The sequence below is a fragment of the Strix uralensis genome, chromosome 1 (genome assembly GCF_047716275.1).
Source record: "Strix uralensis isolate ZFMK-TIS-50842 chromosome 1, bStrUra1, whole genome shotgun sequence".
Classification (NCBI taxonomy): Eukaryota; Metazoa; Chordata; class Aves; order Strigiformes; family Strigidae; genus Strix; species Strix uralensis.
In genome coordinates, this window is record NC_133972.1 from 107,910,982 (window position 1) to 107,927,543 (window position 16,562).

General features: G+C 41.5%; 2 protein-coding genes across 10 annotated transcripts in view; one reads left to right on the forward strand and one right to left on the reverse strand.

Moving 5' to 3' along the window:
• ERP44 (endoplasmic reticulum protein 44) overlaps positions 1 to 10,571 on the forward strand; it is a 54,789-nt gene extending 44,218 nt beyond the window's left edge. The window contains exons 9-12 of the mRNA XM_074876566.1: positions 2,565 to 2,676; positions 3,139 to 3,280; positions 6,350 to 6,452; positions 9,978 to 10,571. Coding sequence (XP_074732667.1) covers positions 2,565 to 2,676; positions 3,139 to 3,280; positions 6,350 to 6,452; positions 9,978 to 10,079 — 459 coding nt within the window. The 3' untranslated portion in view covers positions 10,080 to 10,571. The remainder of the gene's footprint in view (positions 1 to 2,564; positions 2,677 to 3,138; positions 3,281 to 6,349; positions 6,453 to 9,977) is intronic.
• Positions 10,572 to 13,276: 2,705 nt separating this feature from the next.
• STX17 (syntaxin 17) overlaps positions 13,277 to 16,562 on the reverse strand; it is a 38,473-nt gene continuing 35,187 nt past the window's right edge. For all 9 annotated transcript variants that reach the window (XM_074876580.1, XM_074876588.1, XM_074876606.1 and 6 more), the window contains one exon: positions 13,277 to 16,156. In XM_074876580.1, coding sequence (XP_074732681.1) covers positions 15,917 to 16,156 — 240 coding nt within the window. In that variant the 3' untranslated portion in view covers positions 13,277 to 15,916. The remainder of the gene's footprint in view (positions 16,157 to 16,562) is intronic.

Consider the following 16,562-nt stretch of genomic DNA (forward strand, 5'->3'; position numbering starts at 1 on the left):
GTTAACATTTTTAGAAGTGTGTGATAGATTTTCAGTGTACTTTTCCCATGGTGAAATTGGATTCTGAGCCTTAGAAGCCAAGGTTCATCACCATCAAACTTCTACCATATTGTGTTGTGGCTTTTCTGGTTGTTCTCTCAACCCTTGATTCCTGTTTACTTAGGCAGATATTTACAATTCCAATGTGACATTTTGCCTAGCAACATTTGTTTAAAAATTTCAGTGCTGCCAGTACCCAAACAAATTTAAATACGCCAAAATTGAGATACTTCTGCCTGCTGAGATTGTACAGTATTTAAATGGTCTCTTAATGCATACTGCACCATATTACAGGGCAAAAATATGAAGTGCTGTGACTGTTAAGCTATGTTTATGGTACTAGAATACTGTAGAAATAAGATAAAGAAAAAATTTCTACCACAGACTTTAAATTCAGTTTTAAAATCAAAATTAGCCTCTGTTAAACTGCTGGTAGGTTTTTCCCTCATTTTGTTTCTTAATGTTTTCATTATGTGACAAGTGTCATGGGCATCTTCCTGGCAGGCCTGCTCAATCTGAACAGAATTCATCATTGTGATTTCAGACAACACATAGTAATTGAACTCTGTAGCAAGGTCTTCTGCTTGAGAAGACTGTCCATTTGAGAGACAGTCTCTGTACTTGACAAGAAAAGGCTGTTGGGATCAGTAATATCATTCAGAAGAAATCACTGTTTAACCTCTAATCAGTCTGTTTGGTTCTATGTTACATGAATACAGTGAACCATGTGGTCTAACAGTGGTGCTGAACTGTAAGTTTTTTGAAAAGGTAAAAAGTTTCTCAAAGGCGTACAGAAGTAATGTGGGAAGCTCAGATCTAATGAAAAATCTTTTGATATTCTCCACGCCAAACAAGCCAGTAGCTTTTGAGGGAGCAGTCCAAAGCAAATGAAATAGCTATTCCACTTGCCTCGTCCTGATCAGTAAGACATGCTATGAAAGCTGAAATAGAAAAGCAAACAAAGAAAGGTAGTTTATGGAAACCAGTTAGGGCCAAAATTAGCAAGGCTTTCAAGCCAGCTGTCCTAACAACCTGTTTGGAGATGAATTGATCTTGTGAATAAAGATCACTGAGGTTGTCCTTTTAGCTCTTGCAAGCAAGAGGGAGAGCTTAGAGCTGAAATACTAAGCTCTGTTTGGGAGTTCTCCCTCTGGAAATATACCTGCTAAAACAAGTGAGGAAATGGAGCCATAATCATAGTGGTACAAAAACAGTCTTTTTCCCATCCTCTAATAGGAGAGGAGGCTGAGACCCAGTCAAATTCATGTGTGTAAAAATGAGAACAAGCAAATATGATTAATGTTGGTTTAGGGATGAATTGGGAAGCTGGAATTTCATCAAGAGCACTGAAGTTATGAGGATCTTTGCAATCTGCTGTTAAAAGACCAAGCTTCAACTTAACTGACAGACTTGGTTGAAGGGAGAGTGACAGCCATTTCATGTACACTATGTAACTGGCTGCCTACTGATATGAAAAACATTTCTTCCAACTTACTGCAAATCAAAAATATCTGAAGAAACTCTTCTATTTGGTGGCAGAACAAACGAGTGCTATCTTTCTCAAAAGGATAGATTTTATTCTGATACAGGCTAGAATCAAAGAAATAGCAGCACTTGCTTGTACACCAGTTGTGCAAATGAAAGATAGGCAAGACTGCAGGCATTTGTTAGATGATAAATGATTATTTCTTCAATTGGGCTCTAGCAAGTTGAGGTGGTATTCAGAGGTGCCTAAAAGTCACTTTTGAAGCAAGTAACTACATGTTGTTTGTGTTTAGTTTGGGGTTTGAGTGAAAGTATAATCCTGAATAAATTATTCAGGTAGTTCCTACATTTTTCTGAGATGTACAGAGATCTTTAAAAGTCAGTTGGACTGCAAGAACGCATTCCTATGAGGAACTAAAGCTTGCCTGTCCAACAAAGGTTTTAATTTCTTCTTTAATTTTAGTAATGTGAATTTAATAATGGTGTTATACAGATGACCAGTCAGGAGACACTTACTGGCAAAAGACCAGTACTTGATCATAATTGATACAGCTATGTCATTAGCATCTGCTTTTTTTTTTTTTTTTTTTAGGATGGAGTTAAAGATACTCATTCATTGTGTTATGCTAAGAGAACACCAACTTACTACATGAACCAAGCTAGGACTGGGTTGAGAATACGCTCTCAGCTTTTCATAGCGTTTAATACCATGTTGTTTGGGCTTTATTGCTGCTTTTATGAAGATGTTGTGTTTTCTCAGAATTGGACTATTTCTTTTGAGCAAGTATTCCAGTGCAAGTGTATCCCTTCCTGAAATGTTAATAATAAAAAACCTTAATCCTTTATCTGCTGTATACGATAGAGGAAGGAAACATGGTTAACTGTATCACTGGGGTATCTTAGATGAAAGGTCAGCAGTTAACCTCTTTAGTCCTGTTTTTTCAGCTGGTTTTGAAGTAGAGATCTCGCTGAATTTGAAAATTGCTGGAATCACTCAAGTACCTTTAAGAAGTGAGAGCTGTCATTTGTTTTCTGTACAGGAACTGACAGAGGAAGGCCTTCCTTTTCTCATACTTTTCCACATGAAAGATGACTTGGAGAGTTTAGAGAAATTCCAACAGGAGGTTGCACGACAGTTAATAAGTGAAAAAGGTATGTAGTAACTGCTACTGCTTCTTGGTTTTCCTGGTATAATTTTTTTTTTTTCAGGCAAACTCAGAGTTGGAAGCAAAGGCCAAACAGAATCCTAGCTTTAAAGCTCTTGAGACCAAAGGGCTTTTTGTACTTTTGACAGTGAGAACTGAGTTCTCTAGAAATTATTAGAATAGATAGACAATTTATTAGTAAGTAACTGTTTCAGAAATCTTTCTTGTCTAAATGACTTAATGCAGTTTCAGAGGGCATTAAACAAAACTTCAGCTTGTATTGTGGTCAAAAACACTTTAAGAAAATCTGTTACTTTGGTGGTGTTAGTTATTTAAATCTATTTTCAAGCTTTGCATGTTGTATCTAGCTTAATATCTCCACCTTTGTAATAGTTATGGAAGTGGTTAGGATTTCAAGATAATAATGAAAAAATCTTAACATGGATTTTTGTCTGCTCACAATTTTAAGGTACAATAAACTTCCTCCATGCTGACTGTGATAAATTCAGGCACCCACTCCTCCACATTCAGAAGACTCCAGCTGACTGCCCTGTTATTGCCATTGATAGCTTTAGGCACATGTATGTCTTTCCAGACTTCAGTGACTTGTCGTAAGTATTTTTCTTTGTGCATTTTAATTTGAGAAGAACAAAGGAGGAGACATGTGCTCATATTTTAATCAGTACTATGATAGGAAGATGAATAAATCTGGGATAGTAAAGCTGCCTGTGTGCGATTCAGTGGCAGAGCCTTAACGTGATACAAATTGGTGTGAAGTCGTTGTTTAAATGGAGTTGCGTTGGTTCATGCAAGAAGTTTCTAGATGCTGCTCTTCTTTTATTTCAAAGTTTTGCTATTTTCCATAGTAGTTAGGCATTTGGAGCCTGGCATGGTATTTTTAGTGCTGATCTAGATATATTAATTAACTTTAAAAGGTTTAAAATACTACATGAAATGCCTAAGTGCTGTGGTATGCAATAATTAGTAGTATCCACCATGTAAGAATTCACAGCCAGCTAGTTTGGTTTTTCCTGCTGTGCAATTCCAGCCTTCCTGCTTTAGTCTAAACATGGAAAGCTGGCAGAGAAGTCCTTGTTGCGTGGGTTTCTGAAATTTTCCACGTACAGCTTGGAAAATGACTGATTATTGGCATGTTACCTGGATAAAATATGTGTGAGAGAAGCATCAGGGTGCTTAGGTGAAATACCGCTGTGATAATCCTCTTTACATCAACCTGTCTCTTTATGTTGTACTGCCTTGGAAGCAGATGTTCCGTCTCCCCTGGTTCAGTTGAGGAGTGAAGGTGTGTAAATGTTACCTTCAGGGGCTTTCAGCACGAGACAAGTGCTCTGTCTTTGTCTTCGGGTCCTGTGTTAAACTCCAGTTTCTGCCTCAAAAGAGGTACCTGTATATGCACTGCTCGTTAAGTCCTGGTTAGATGTCTATGCTTTGAGACTTGAATTTTTGCCCATTTATACTTCAAAAAACTCAGGGTATTCAACTTTTGTCAAAGCCAAGGATTTGAAGCTCAGACTTAGCATGCAATGTGAGTATAACCCCATGTCTAATTCTGCGCTTGCAGGAGTCATTTTTCTACCTGAAATGCTGACATTTGGAAGGAGGGTTCAAACCTTGCTTCTCCCCATAATTCTCCACAGACTTATTCTTAAAATGTAGTCTCAGTTTGATGTATCTCAAATAGTGCTTTTCAAATATCTAAAGCTATGTATGTTGAAACTCTTGATAGTGACTGTTTTTCTCCTTGTCTTCCGATTTCTTTGGAAGATCATGTTCACTGCATATGCCAGCGCTTTAAAAAAATTAGTGGGATTTTGCATTTCGAAAGCACTCTTTCTATTGTCACTCTTGAAACAGACCTAAAATAAATTAATATCTCTTATAGGGGTAATAGAGATGTCTAGTTTAGACTTCCATGTTATGTTTCTTACACATTCTGTTTCTGTGAAACCCTATCAAAATAATAACAGCTACTGGCTTGTTTGTATACCATTTGTTACATACAAATGAAGATGAGAAAGAGATGTCAGGATTGTAGACAGTTGCTTAATGATAAATAATTATTCAACCTTACTTTAGGAGATTGAGCTGATACTTAGAAATACCTAACAAACAATTTGGAAACAAGGAGAGCTTGGAGCTCCTGGGGTGATAATCTTGTGTGTGTGTGTGTGTGGTTTGGATTTTTGGTTTGGTTTTGGTTTGTTTGGGTTTTGTGTTTTGTTTCTTTTTTTTTTTTTTTTTTTTATAATAGGTAAAAATCTTAATTCTGAGACTTTCATCTACCTGCAAGAATTTCTGCCACTTTAGCACTTTAGTACATTTTCTGGACTCTTATGAACTGACCCCAGACTGTTTCTTGTAATCTCAGTGTTGTCACCAACTGATAGTGTTTAGATATGGTACTTTCAGAACTGGTCCACTGAAAGAAGTCCTCTCTCTTTGGGCAGTTGTCTTTTTGGAGAATAGCCACTTCATAGGCAAATGAGATCACCACCCAATATTTTGTCCTCATACTTTGGCCACCTGGCCCTATTCATCCTGCTGTTCCTGGTCAGAAATGATGGCAAGGAGTGTTCAACAGATCAGTTGTAGCTCCTCAGCAAGAACTGGCTGAGCTGTAAGAGACTGTAGGCACCAAATGCCTTTGCTGCATTAGGAGAGGAGAAGAGGTTGAAGGGGAATGTCTCCAGTAGTGTACCTGACCTAGAACAGGGTGGGAGCCCAAGGTAAAGCAAGAAGCAGTGATTCTGCTGTCTCTGCAACTGGGCTGGAATGAACCCCCTTCTCTCCAGCAGTACTAATCCCTGATCTTATGTGGGAAGTGAAGAGACCGCTCAAAGTACCACTGATTAGTTACAGTCATTGCTGTAGTGATACCCTCTGACTCTAGAAAACTCTATGGATAAAACATAGTATAATGTAATGATCTGAAATACTGCTGATAGCCTGTCTCACCACACTTTGTCCCTCTTTCCTAAATGTAATAATTGGTCTGATGAAAGACTCCCTACAAAACCTATCTCCATTCATACATTACCTTTTGATTGCATGCATAGTGCTCATGTTATAGTTTTTCATCTCATCTTTAATACTTATTAGATCAAGTCTTCATTTTAAGCTTTTTAGTCTATTTGACGTTTCATAAATGAAATTGGATGCTGTAGTTTAGCACGTTTGCTGTGGGTGACAGTAGATGATCTCAGATTAGATTTACATTGATATCCTCTTAGTGCTTATCTCTAGTGTATATGCAGTTGCTCAGGCACTAGAGAGCCTTTCAAAGATGTTTTGTCAATACTGCTACCCAACTGTCATTTGTATCTGTAAACTGTGCATTTGGAACCTGCTGTTCTCTCTTACATTATGGTTAGTGGGGAGCTGAAGGGAGTACACAATGAAGTTATTGGCTAGTAGAACTCTGTGGGAGTTATTGAAAAGATGAAATACTTGCTGTGTTCTCAAGAGACAGTGGAAAGAAAAAGAAGCTGGTAGGGTACCTTAACAAACCATTTGGCTTCCTGTCCTCTATTAATCACCTAAAAGTGGACACAGTGTGCTAGATAAACAGAAGTTGGCTACTAAGCTGTGCACTTTAAATCTTCTGTGTTTGGACTTAACTCATAATAAACACCTGGGTGTTTCTGTTGGATTTGTTCCAGAGTTCCAGGTAAACTGAAGCAATTTGTACTAGACTTGCATTCTGGAAAATTGCATAGAGAGTTTCATCACGGCCCTGATCCAACTGATGTAGCACCTGGTCAGGTAAGGTTACAACAAATACATTTAACTTGGCCATTTAATAAAGACCTTTTTTAACTCCTTGTCAGCTCTGTACTTTCTAATGTGTGTGTACTTTTAACTTCAGTCTCCTGAAAGAGAAGTCTGTTTATAGAAGCATAACGTTGCCACTTCTGCTTGGCTCTTCCTTTGGGTAAAGGCAGGGAGAGCATTAGGGGAAGTGTGGTACCTGTTTGCCTTGAATAAGGGAAGAGTTTAAGAATATATATTTTTTTTTCCACTGAAACAGAAGATCTTGGGCTAGATGACTGTTCTGAGCTCATAGAGCTGCTCCTACATTCTCATGTGATTTCAGTGGAAAAACTGATATGTCATAGATGCATTATTTCCCATGTGTCACACTATGAGAGGGTGCTTCTAAGGGGAAACATCAATTGATTGAATGTTTTATATATTTACTCAGTCACCAATCCAAGCAGGTGTCAAATTAGAGCATCAACAAAAGATTGATAAGCAGTAATAGGGCTTATTACTTTTGTTAATGCAGTTAACAAGGGGCATTAATAGTGGTCACAGGCTGCATTTGTCAGTTTGGATTCCTCACTGGAAGCTCAGAGGTTGTCATGCTGTATAATTACATGCCTGGATGTCACTCCTGGGATCTCTTCTTGTGTTCAACTACTAGATCCTTTTCCGGACAAAACTTGGGAGCACCTCAGTGTTTAGTTTAAGACGCAGAAAAGAAAGGACATTAGCAGCCCCAATTCCCTCTGCTCACCCCAGTTTTCTGACTGTATCTCGATCAGCCTTGTATCTTCTTGATAAACCACTCAGCTCATATCACAGAACCATCAAGGTTGGAAAAGACCTTGAAGATCATCTAGTCCAACCATTAACCTAACAGTGACAGTTCCCAACTACACCATACTCCTCAGCGCTATGTCAACCCGCCTCTTGAACACCTCCAGGGATGGGGACTCCACCACCTCCCTGGGCAGCCCATTCCAACCTGTTCTGTAAAGAAATACTTCCTAATATCCAGTCTAAACCTTCCGTGGCGCAACTTGAGGCCATTACCTCTTGTCCTATCACTTGTTACGTGGTTAAAGAGACTCATCCCCAGCTCTCTGCAACCTCCTTTCAGGTAGTTGTAGAGGGCGATGAGGTCTCCCCTCAGCCTCCTCTTCTCCAGACTAAACAACCCCAGTTCCCTCAGCCGCTCCTCGTACGACATGTGCTCCAGACCCTTCACCAGCTTCGTTGCCCTTCTCTGGACACGCTCGAGTAATTCAATGTCCTTTTTGTAGTGAGGGGCCCAAAACTGAACACAGGAATCGAGGTGCGGCCTCACCAGTGCCGAGTACAGGGGTAAGATCACTTCCCTGTCCCTGCTGGCCACGCTATTTCTGATGCAAGCCAGGATGCCATTGGCCTTCTTGGCCACCTGGGCACACTGCTGGCTCATGGCTGTCAGTCAACACCCCCAGGTCCCTCTCTGACTGGCAGCTCTCCAGCCACTCCTCCCCAAGCCTATAGCGCTGCTGGGGGTTGTTGTGGCCCAAGTGCAGCACCCGGCATTTGGCCTTATTGAAACTCCTCCAGTTGGCCTTAGCCCATCGCTCCAGCCTGTCCAGATCTCTCTGCAGAGCCTCCCTACCCTCGAGCCGATCAACACTCCCACCCAACTTGGTGTCATCTGCAAACTTACTGAGGGTGCACTCGATCCCCTCGTCTAGATCATCAATAAAGATGTTAAACAGGAGTGGCCCCAAAACCGAGCCCTGGGGGACACCACTCGTGACCGGCCGCCAACTGGATTTAACTCTGTTCACCACAACTCTTTGGGCCCGGCCATCCAGCCAGTTTTTTACCCAGCAAAGCGTGTGCCCATCCAAGCCATGAGCAGCCAGTTTTGCCAGGAGAATGCTGTGGGAAATGGTGTCAAAGGCCTTACTAAAGTCAAGGTAGACAATGTCCACAGCCTTTCCCTCATCCAATAAGCAGGTCGCCCTGTCGTAGAAGGAGATCAGGTTTGTGAAGCAGGACCTGCCTTTCATAAACCCATGCTGACTGGGCCTGATCATCTGGTTGTCCCGCATGTGTTGTGTGATGGTACTCAAGCTGCTCTATCAGCTTCCTGGGCATCGAAATCAAGCTGACAGGCCTGTAATTTCCCAGATCATCCTTCCAACCCTTCTTATAGATGGGTGTCACAGTGGCCAATTTCCAATCTGTTGGGACCTCCCCGGTCAGCCAGGGCTGCTGGTAAATGATGAAAAGTGGCTTGGCATATCCTCAGTGTCGTGCTGAGAAGTGCAAATGTAACAGCCTGTCAGGCAACTTTCTCATTACCTCAGGCACTCTCTAAAGAGGTAACTTTTTAAACACTGAAGTTATATGATGCATTGTCTAGGGCTCGGAGAGCCATGTTGGTCGCAGAGGAGATCTGGTGCCCTTGTGTTGGGGTGCCTTGGGCCATCCCAGAACCCATGGGTGAGGGACAGAAGTGATTTATGGCTACAGGCTCCTTTTCCTGGTCATCTGTGGGATGTGCTAAGCTGTGTGGGTGCAGCCTTCTGTTGTCCTCCTCAAAGTTGAAAGATTTAAAAGCATGAAAGCCCTGGAGGGCTTGCCTTGGGTATTGTCATGACTGTCTGTGAAAACATGCAGGCTGAATTGTCTCAGCAGTAATTCATTTAACTGGTAACTCCCTGTGATTCTCAGGAATTCACTGAGCAACCAGAATTCAGGTCAACAGGAGGAGATGCAGAAAATACAGCTGGAGACTGAGGCGTAGGCCGGGCAGTGGGTCAGCTCAGAGCAAGACAGGCGTGCGTGAGGAAGATACACTCTGAGGCAGTTGCAGTGTGGAAGAGGCTTGGCCAGGGAGGGAGGAAGCCTGCTGAGTCCCTGGATCTGGGCACAGGCTCGTTGCCTAGAGCTGCAGGCTTGCTCTTGTCTCCATTCTGCCTTGAAAAATGCACACCAAACCTGGGATGTTTACTTGCTTATCTCAGTATGGCATCCTGCCATCTTGTGGAAGATGTGTATGCATGTGCGATGGAAATTCTGGCCTTAATTAAGCTGGAGGCTGCTGTCCTAGGTCTTGTATATCCCTTGAATTGTATGTTTGGTGGGTTTGGGGGTTTTTTTAGTTTCCATAGAAAATGAATTCTAAAATACTTTGGCAGCAATGCCACTTTTGCCCTGGTGTATCTCAAAAAGAAACACACAGACAAGAATACCTTCAAAGCAAGTGGTAGATTCCAATAATACAGTGGGGTGCATTTGAAATACTTTTAAGTCACTTGTACAGAAACTTGTGTGATGGCTGTTACCAACAAAAGGAATATCTTTAACTGATGGTGCTTGATTAATTAACGTATGTGTGTGTGTGACTTACAATATTCCTCCCAAAATAAACCCCCTCAATTTGTGAGAATGCCGGACATTTGTGCACTCACATAATTAATGTTAGAAGTTCGTTTAATGGAGGTGATTATTAGAATTAGTCTAATAAGCAATTTTACTGTTTGTTCTGTTTTTCAGCCAATTCAGGATTTAGCAAGCAGCCCACCAGAGAGCTCATTCCAGAAACTGGCACCCAGTGAACATAGGTACACCTTATTGAGGGAAAAAGATGAACTTTAAAAAACTTGAAATAATCTTGCAAGCCTTTCAGACAGCAGCATTGACTTCTGTGTGGTGGAAATAGTAAACCTATATTTTCATAATTCTCTGTGTATTTTTATTTTGAATAAACAAAAATAATTTTTTTTTCTCCCCAGGCTTGTAAATACATTTGTTTGGTGGGTCATTCTGTACAGCATCTTTCAAACAGTACGTTCCTAATACTATAGTAAAATATCAGAGACCCATCCAGACTCTTGATCTAACTCTGTTCTGTAAAACTTTTATAATCCAAATGAAGGTATCCTTGCCAGAGACATGCTGTTAACTTGCACTATCCCATTAAATAGGACTTTTGGGTTGTTTTCTGTGTAACCTTGGTAGTATGTGCTTTTTCTTCTTCATGTGAACAGCTATCCTGGTAATCTTATTTCTTTGTCACATTTTTCTTCAACTTAAGACGGTCTTCTATTCTGGATACGTGGGAGGGGAATAAATTAAAGTTTTACAGAATCTCGTGTGGTGCATTACTGGGTGTAAATGTCTAAGCGATTAAACAATTCTGACTATTAAAATACCAAGTGAGGAAAGGAAAAGTTTTAATGATAATGGCTGTACTTTGACCTGCTCTGATTTCCTGGAATTATTAAGATTGTTATATTATCCACACAGTTGTATTAAAAGAGCATGAAAGTTGGAAACACTTCAAAGTAGGAGAAGACTAGGGGTGGGCTGCCATCTTAGTTTTGTCAGTCAATCTATGCATGTATGTGATATGATTAGTCTTTTTTTTTTTCTTTTTTTTCTTGAGTCCCTGCCTTCCTGGCAGACATTTACTTCTGAACAACCATTGCAAATTTTCTGTTACGCTTTTTGTCTGGCTTGTGCCTTATTTATTGCATATTCTTTGAATTCTGCTCTGAAGAAGGAATTACTACTTTCTTTGTGGGCTTTTCTGTCCTGCATAATACCAGAATATGGGCTTTTCTCAATGAATCTTTAGGCTGTTCGAGATGAACATATAGAAACTATAAGATGGAAAAATATCTGTTAATTTGGGGTGTATTGCTGGAGATTAATTAGTGTAGTATTTGTACAGTACACTTAGTGCAAAGAATCTAGGTTTGTGACTTGGGGCCCCTGAAGTTTAGGGTCCTTAGAAGCAAGCTTGTTCTTTGGCTTCACGTTTACTCCAGTGAGTGCCCCAACTGCTGCAGCTCTCAGCTCAGGATGCCTTTTGCGTCTCAGCTAGATGCCACCTTCTCAGTTCTTGGCAGGAGACTGACGTGGTCCTGTGCAGCTGTGGCAAAAGTTGATCCCAGGAGAGCCTGCTCAATCAAGCCCCTGCAGCAACAGGCACATGAGCTTTGTCAGGGGTGATTCCGAGGAGACAGTTGCTAGTACCAGCCACCACTAAGCTACAGCCAACTGAGCAGATGCGGAATTGCTCGCTAAAAGAGTATTGCAAGATTTTGTTTACAGGCATACTTTTTTGTCAGTTCTGTGAATCTGCATTTTGGAGTGCACATTAAGTGCTTGAAAGCCAGGTCTTCTCCTGTCCCATTCTCCATCTCATGCCAAATAAAGCATTTTTGGCAGCCGAGTCAAACCACCTTCCAGCTGGAATCTAAGGCTGCCACTTGTTATCTGCAGGTGGTGCTACAGAACTTCTGGAGTTGTTCGGGCACCTGAAATTTTAGTTAATTCCTACATCGTGCCTGTAAGTACTCATCCCTCATCTTGCTCCTCTGAGGTTCCTGTTTTTCCTTGGGATTCTTATTTATAAATAATATACCTGTTTGGTAGAAGATGTCTAGCCTTCTCTTTCTGGAGAGAGATGCTACCTCATCATATTCCTCACAGTCCCGTGGCTGGTTGTGGTGGGTTGACCTTGGCTGGATACCAGGTGCCCACCAAGCTGCTCTATCACTCCCCTTCTCAGCACGGCAGGGTGGGGAGAAAGTAAGATGGGAAAAAACCTCATGGGTCAAGATAAAGGCAGTTTAATACAGCAAAGGAAAACAAGATTTGCTCTCTACTTCCCATCAGCAGGTAATGTCCAGCCACTTCCTGGGAAGCAGGGCTTCAAGTACATGTAGTGGTTGCTCCAGAAGACACATGTAATAACAAATGCCCCCCCCCTTCCCTCTTAGCTTTTATCACTGAGCAGATGTCATAGGGTACAGAATATCCCTTTGGGCAGTTTGGGTCAGCTGTCCTGGCTGTGTCCCCTCCCAAGATCTTGCCCACCCCCAGCCCAGTGGTTGGGGGGCAGAATTTTGGAGCGAGACAGCCTCGATGCTGTGCGAGCGCTGCTGCTGGTCAGCAACAGCCAGACACTGGTGTGTTATTGACGCCCTTCTAGCTACCACTGCAAAGCACAGCACTGTGAGTGCTGCTACGGGGAAAATTAACTCTACCTCAGCTAGAAAGGGAGAGAGGAACCCCCTCTGCCATTCCTAATCCAAGTTTGCTTTCTGAGTAAGGACTTGTTCCCAGAGCTTTGGCATCCCAGCACGAGGTAGACAATGAGATGTAACAGTTTTATGACCGTTACACACTCCAATCATTTCACTGTGTATTCACTGGAGTCGGACCCAATTCTCCTGGGTTCTTGATGACCACTGACCTGGCTGTACCAACTTTCAAGTGATTTTTCTATTTGCAAGCAGGCTGAACAGCTACAGTCAAGGTATGCTTGCCTAACGTGATGTTGAGTAGCACTTAGCCTTTAGGTATCTGATGATACAAAGAATTTGCCTAGAGAAAGCCAAGTGCTGGACAAAATGTGAGATGTGTTTCAAAGAGAGCCCCTCAGCTCTGATCATCTACAGCAGTGGTTTTGACCATTTGGTGCCCAGCTAACTGCTCCCTTCAACACTTTGTGAGCCCTTCCTGGGAAGCTGTCAAACAGTATTAGTGTTATCCCCATAATGGAACAAAACCCTTCCAAACTCTCTTTAATTGAACTTAGGGAGCCCATTCAGAGCAGGCCTAGATGTATGAGTTACTAGATGCACGCAGTGTTTTAGGAACTTGTGTTAATTTCAGTCATGTAACTATTTCAACAGCTGAAGCATGTGTTTGGTAACTCAATACAGGATTCTTAAGTCTTGGTAAAGCAATTATTTTAATAATGTAAAATTTTTGAGGGGTTAATCTGTTAGATGCTGAAAGAAAATAAACCCCAACATTCTCAATAAATACTACAACCCATCTCATAGGCAAAAACTTTTATTTGGTCTGAAAGAATTATTTATATCTTACGTTTCTTCTTGACTAACATGCCTAGCAATTTAAATGCTAGTTTGGTTACTCAGATGCCCATCTTTCTTCGCGTATGTAAATAACCCACCTATTTTTAAAAAATCAGTTTAAATAATAGTCTCCCAAGTTAAGTGTGTACACAATGTTTTGAAATTGCTTCCTTAAAGATGCAAGGAGGAAGAATAGTTTTTGTGCTAGGTATTTCATAAAATTGAGTGCATACCAAGCTGAGTTTGTATAAGCTATGGCAGGAATTCAGTTTTATGAATTTAGATTGTCCTGGCATTAATCCAGCTTGGGGGGGGAGAGGGTGGAGTCCGCAATGTCTCTGATGTGGCTGCTGTCATTTAAATGCACAAGGTTTCAGAGCACACAGTAGGAAAGCAGACATAGCTTTTTAAAATCATACAACGAATCAACCACAGTTTCTGATTAAGAACACTTTTTCTCCTTGGTTTCTTCCTTTAAATGCAAAAATTACATATCAAAGGAATAAACAGCATTAGTATGGAGTTGTTACAAGCTCACTAAATGTGTTTACATCCAAAGTAGATGTATTTAAAGAAAAACGCTTTTTTCCTGACAGGAGCAAATGAGCTGAATTACTTGGGTCATGTTTTCCTCTCCAGCTGATTTTACAGATGTAGGCACTGTGGCTTTAACGCATGCAGTTTTGACAATGTTCGCAATTACTTGTGAAAACTATTCTTGCACACGTTGCTTCCCTGAGCCTCAGACCTACTTAAAATAGACACAGTGCTCTAACTGAAAGCAATTTCAATCATATTTTAAAAGTAATAAGGAAGAACTGTTCAGAAAAAGACATTTGTGCTGTAACTAACGGTTGCTTACAGTGTCTCTAGGCACAAAACCCTGTCATCTGTCATTAGCAGACAGCTATTTCCAATGACGGTATCAAAGTACTGGTTAGGAAAAGGGCGCTCTTTCCCCAGTGCTTCCTTATACAGTGCTCCCTGCTAGGGAGCCTTATCACTGAACACTGACTTCAGCGTTCACCTAATAAAACTGGACTCAAGCAGAGCTCAGCATGAATTGAACAATCTAAAAAAATTAAAAAGTGGCTTCCCAACCTCAGTTTCTGCTCCCCCAAACAGTAGCAGCAATAGTGTGGGAACTGTCCTGGAAGGATGGAGGTAGGACCATGTGCTGAACAGTACATTATATAACAATAGTACAATTATGTGACAATAAAAACACATTAACACATCCGTATTTAACAATGGAGGTTTCAGAAGCGCAAGGCTTCTTAAGCAGCAAAAGTAAGGATAGTAAGAATAACAGGCACCAGCAATAAAAAGCCAGCAAAAGCACTAACAGCATCTCACCCCATACAGGCTCCACAGCATGTCCCAAAATCTTGAAAAGGCTGAGAAGCTGCTCTACAGTGCGAGTGGAAGCAGGCATTTCAGAACTGAACAGCACGCAGGAGGTGTGCAGCTGACCCAAACAAGCACAGTTTACTACTTGTAAACAGTATCAGGTTGACATTTTCAAAACAGTCCCATCATCTGGGGTTGTCATCTGACACTGGCACCATTTAAAGGGCCTCTCTGCTTCACCATCCTTCGACCTAGTGCCTGATGCCACCCTTGAGGAGTAACGACGACTCCTGAGGGAGTGGGCCTGGCTGCAGCACGGCCTTCCAGGGAAGCACGTTCAGCTCTCCCACCAGAGCGCCGCTGGTGGCAGGAGATGAGAAGCAAGGGCAACATCTAGCAGTAAGTGCTGCTTAAGTAAGCTGGAGGCCTCAAGCTCAGAATGCCAGAGCTTGGTACTTCGTCCTGGACGGTGTTCTCTGGACAAGCCAAGGAGTTGAACGGCCATGGAAAATTACTCTCCAGTAGCAGTCCTGCAGGGTTGCTGCTTAGACTGTTTAATTCTTAACTACACTTTGAACAAGATGAGTTTACAAATTTAAAAAAAAAAAGTACCCAAAAAAGGGGGAAAGCTGATGATGATGCTGATCTGATTTGCCTGATGGAGGCAGATGTGGGATATACATGAGGTTTTTTTTCCACATAGCTCACCCAACATTTTCACCTTTTCTTATGGCAGCCAACGCTTCCCTGTGCATTACTGACCAGGCACAGTCAGTCACACCCGGGGGTTATACACGGGAGGAGTTTGGGAATCCAGATAAATGAAAGTAAATTTAAAGTACTGTGACCACGATAGATAGATGGAGCTTATTTCCTTTTCTTTGGAGCACTATAATAAAAGCTCCAGCTTCCGGGTGGTGTTCATGGGAAAGCACTAGGGTTTTCCAAATATCTCTCTTTGTATTGTCTGCAAGACGCTTTGTGCAAATTTGGCATGAAGCACCTGTCACTCATTGTTACAGCTGTGCATATCGCTCACCTAAGAATTCTGTAATTAAGATATCCATATAATTTTCAAAGGACTCATGTCACCACATCTGAAAAGAGAAATCCTGACATTACTGTTTCACCCCTCCCAAGTAACAGTACTGTTGTCAAAATTCACCCAACTCAGCCTTAGATTTAAAGTATAAGGCTGCAAGTCTGTCATTAGTGCGGCCACTACACTTCCAGTCATAATGAATCTGTACTTCAGCTGGATTTTTTGGCACTTTGGTGAGAAAGCTCTGGACAGCTGGAAGAGGCCTGCTCAATCATTTTTTTTTTCCTTCTCTGTATCAATTTTCCACCTGTGAAACCCAAAATCCCACCACCAAGTGCAGCTGCAATTCCTGCCACTTTGAAGCCTGCAAGGAGACCAATAGGACCCCCCACCACTCCACCAATGACTGCACCTGCCACAGGCAGAGCTGCCAGCTTGTATTTTGCAGCCTGTAAAGGGAAAAAAAAAAAAAAAAGAGTTAGAATACTTGCCTGTGGTGATGTGCATTTTCCCCTCATTGCTCTTGGCAATGACTTGAATGCTCAGTGATACAATGATATAACTTTGCAAATTAGTATTTAAAAAAAGATGATCTACTATCCCACATATATGACAGAACATACAAAAAACAATTCAAAATTGAGCTATCTCACGCAGTTGTGAACCAGGTCCTTTAACGCTGTACGGGGTGATGATGTACACTATTACCTGGTGTCCACTATTAAATCAAATGAGGAACTGAGAAAATGCTCAGACTTTTCAGTAATGTGCCTGAATCTAGGTTTGTGGCTTATTAGCAACTATCACTGACATCTACATAGAATGGGATTGAAATTGCATGTTATCATCCACCTG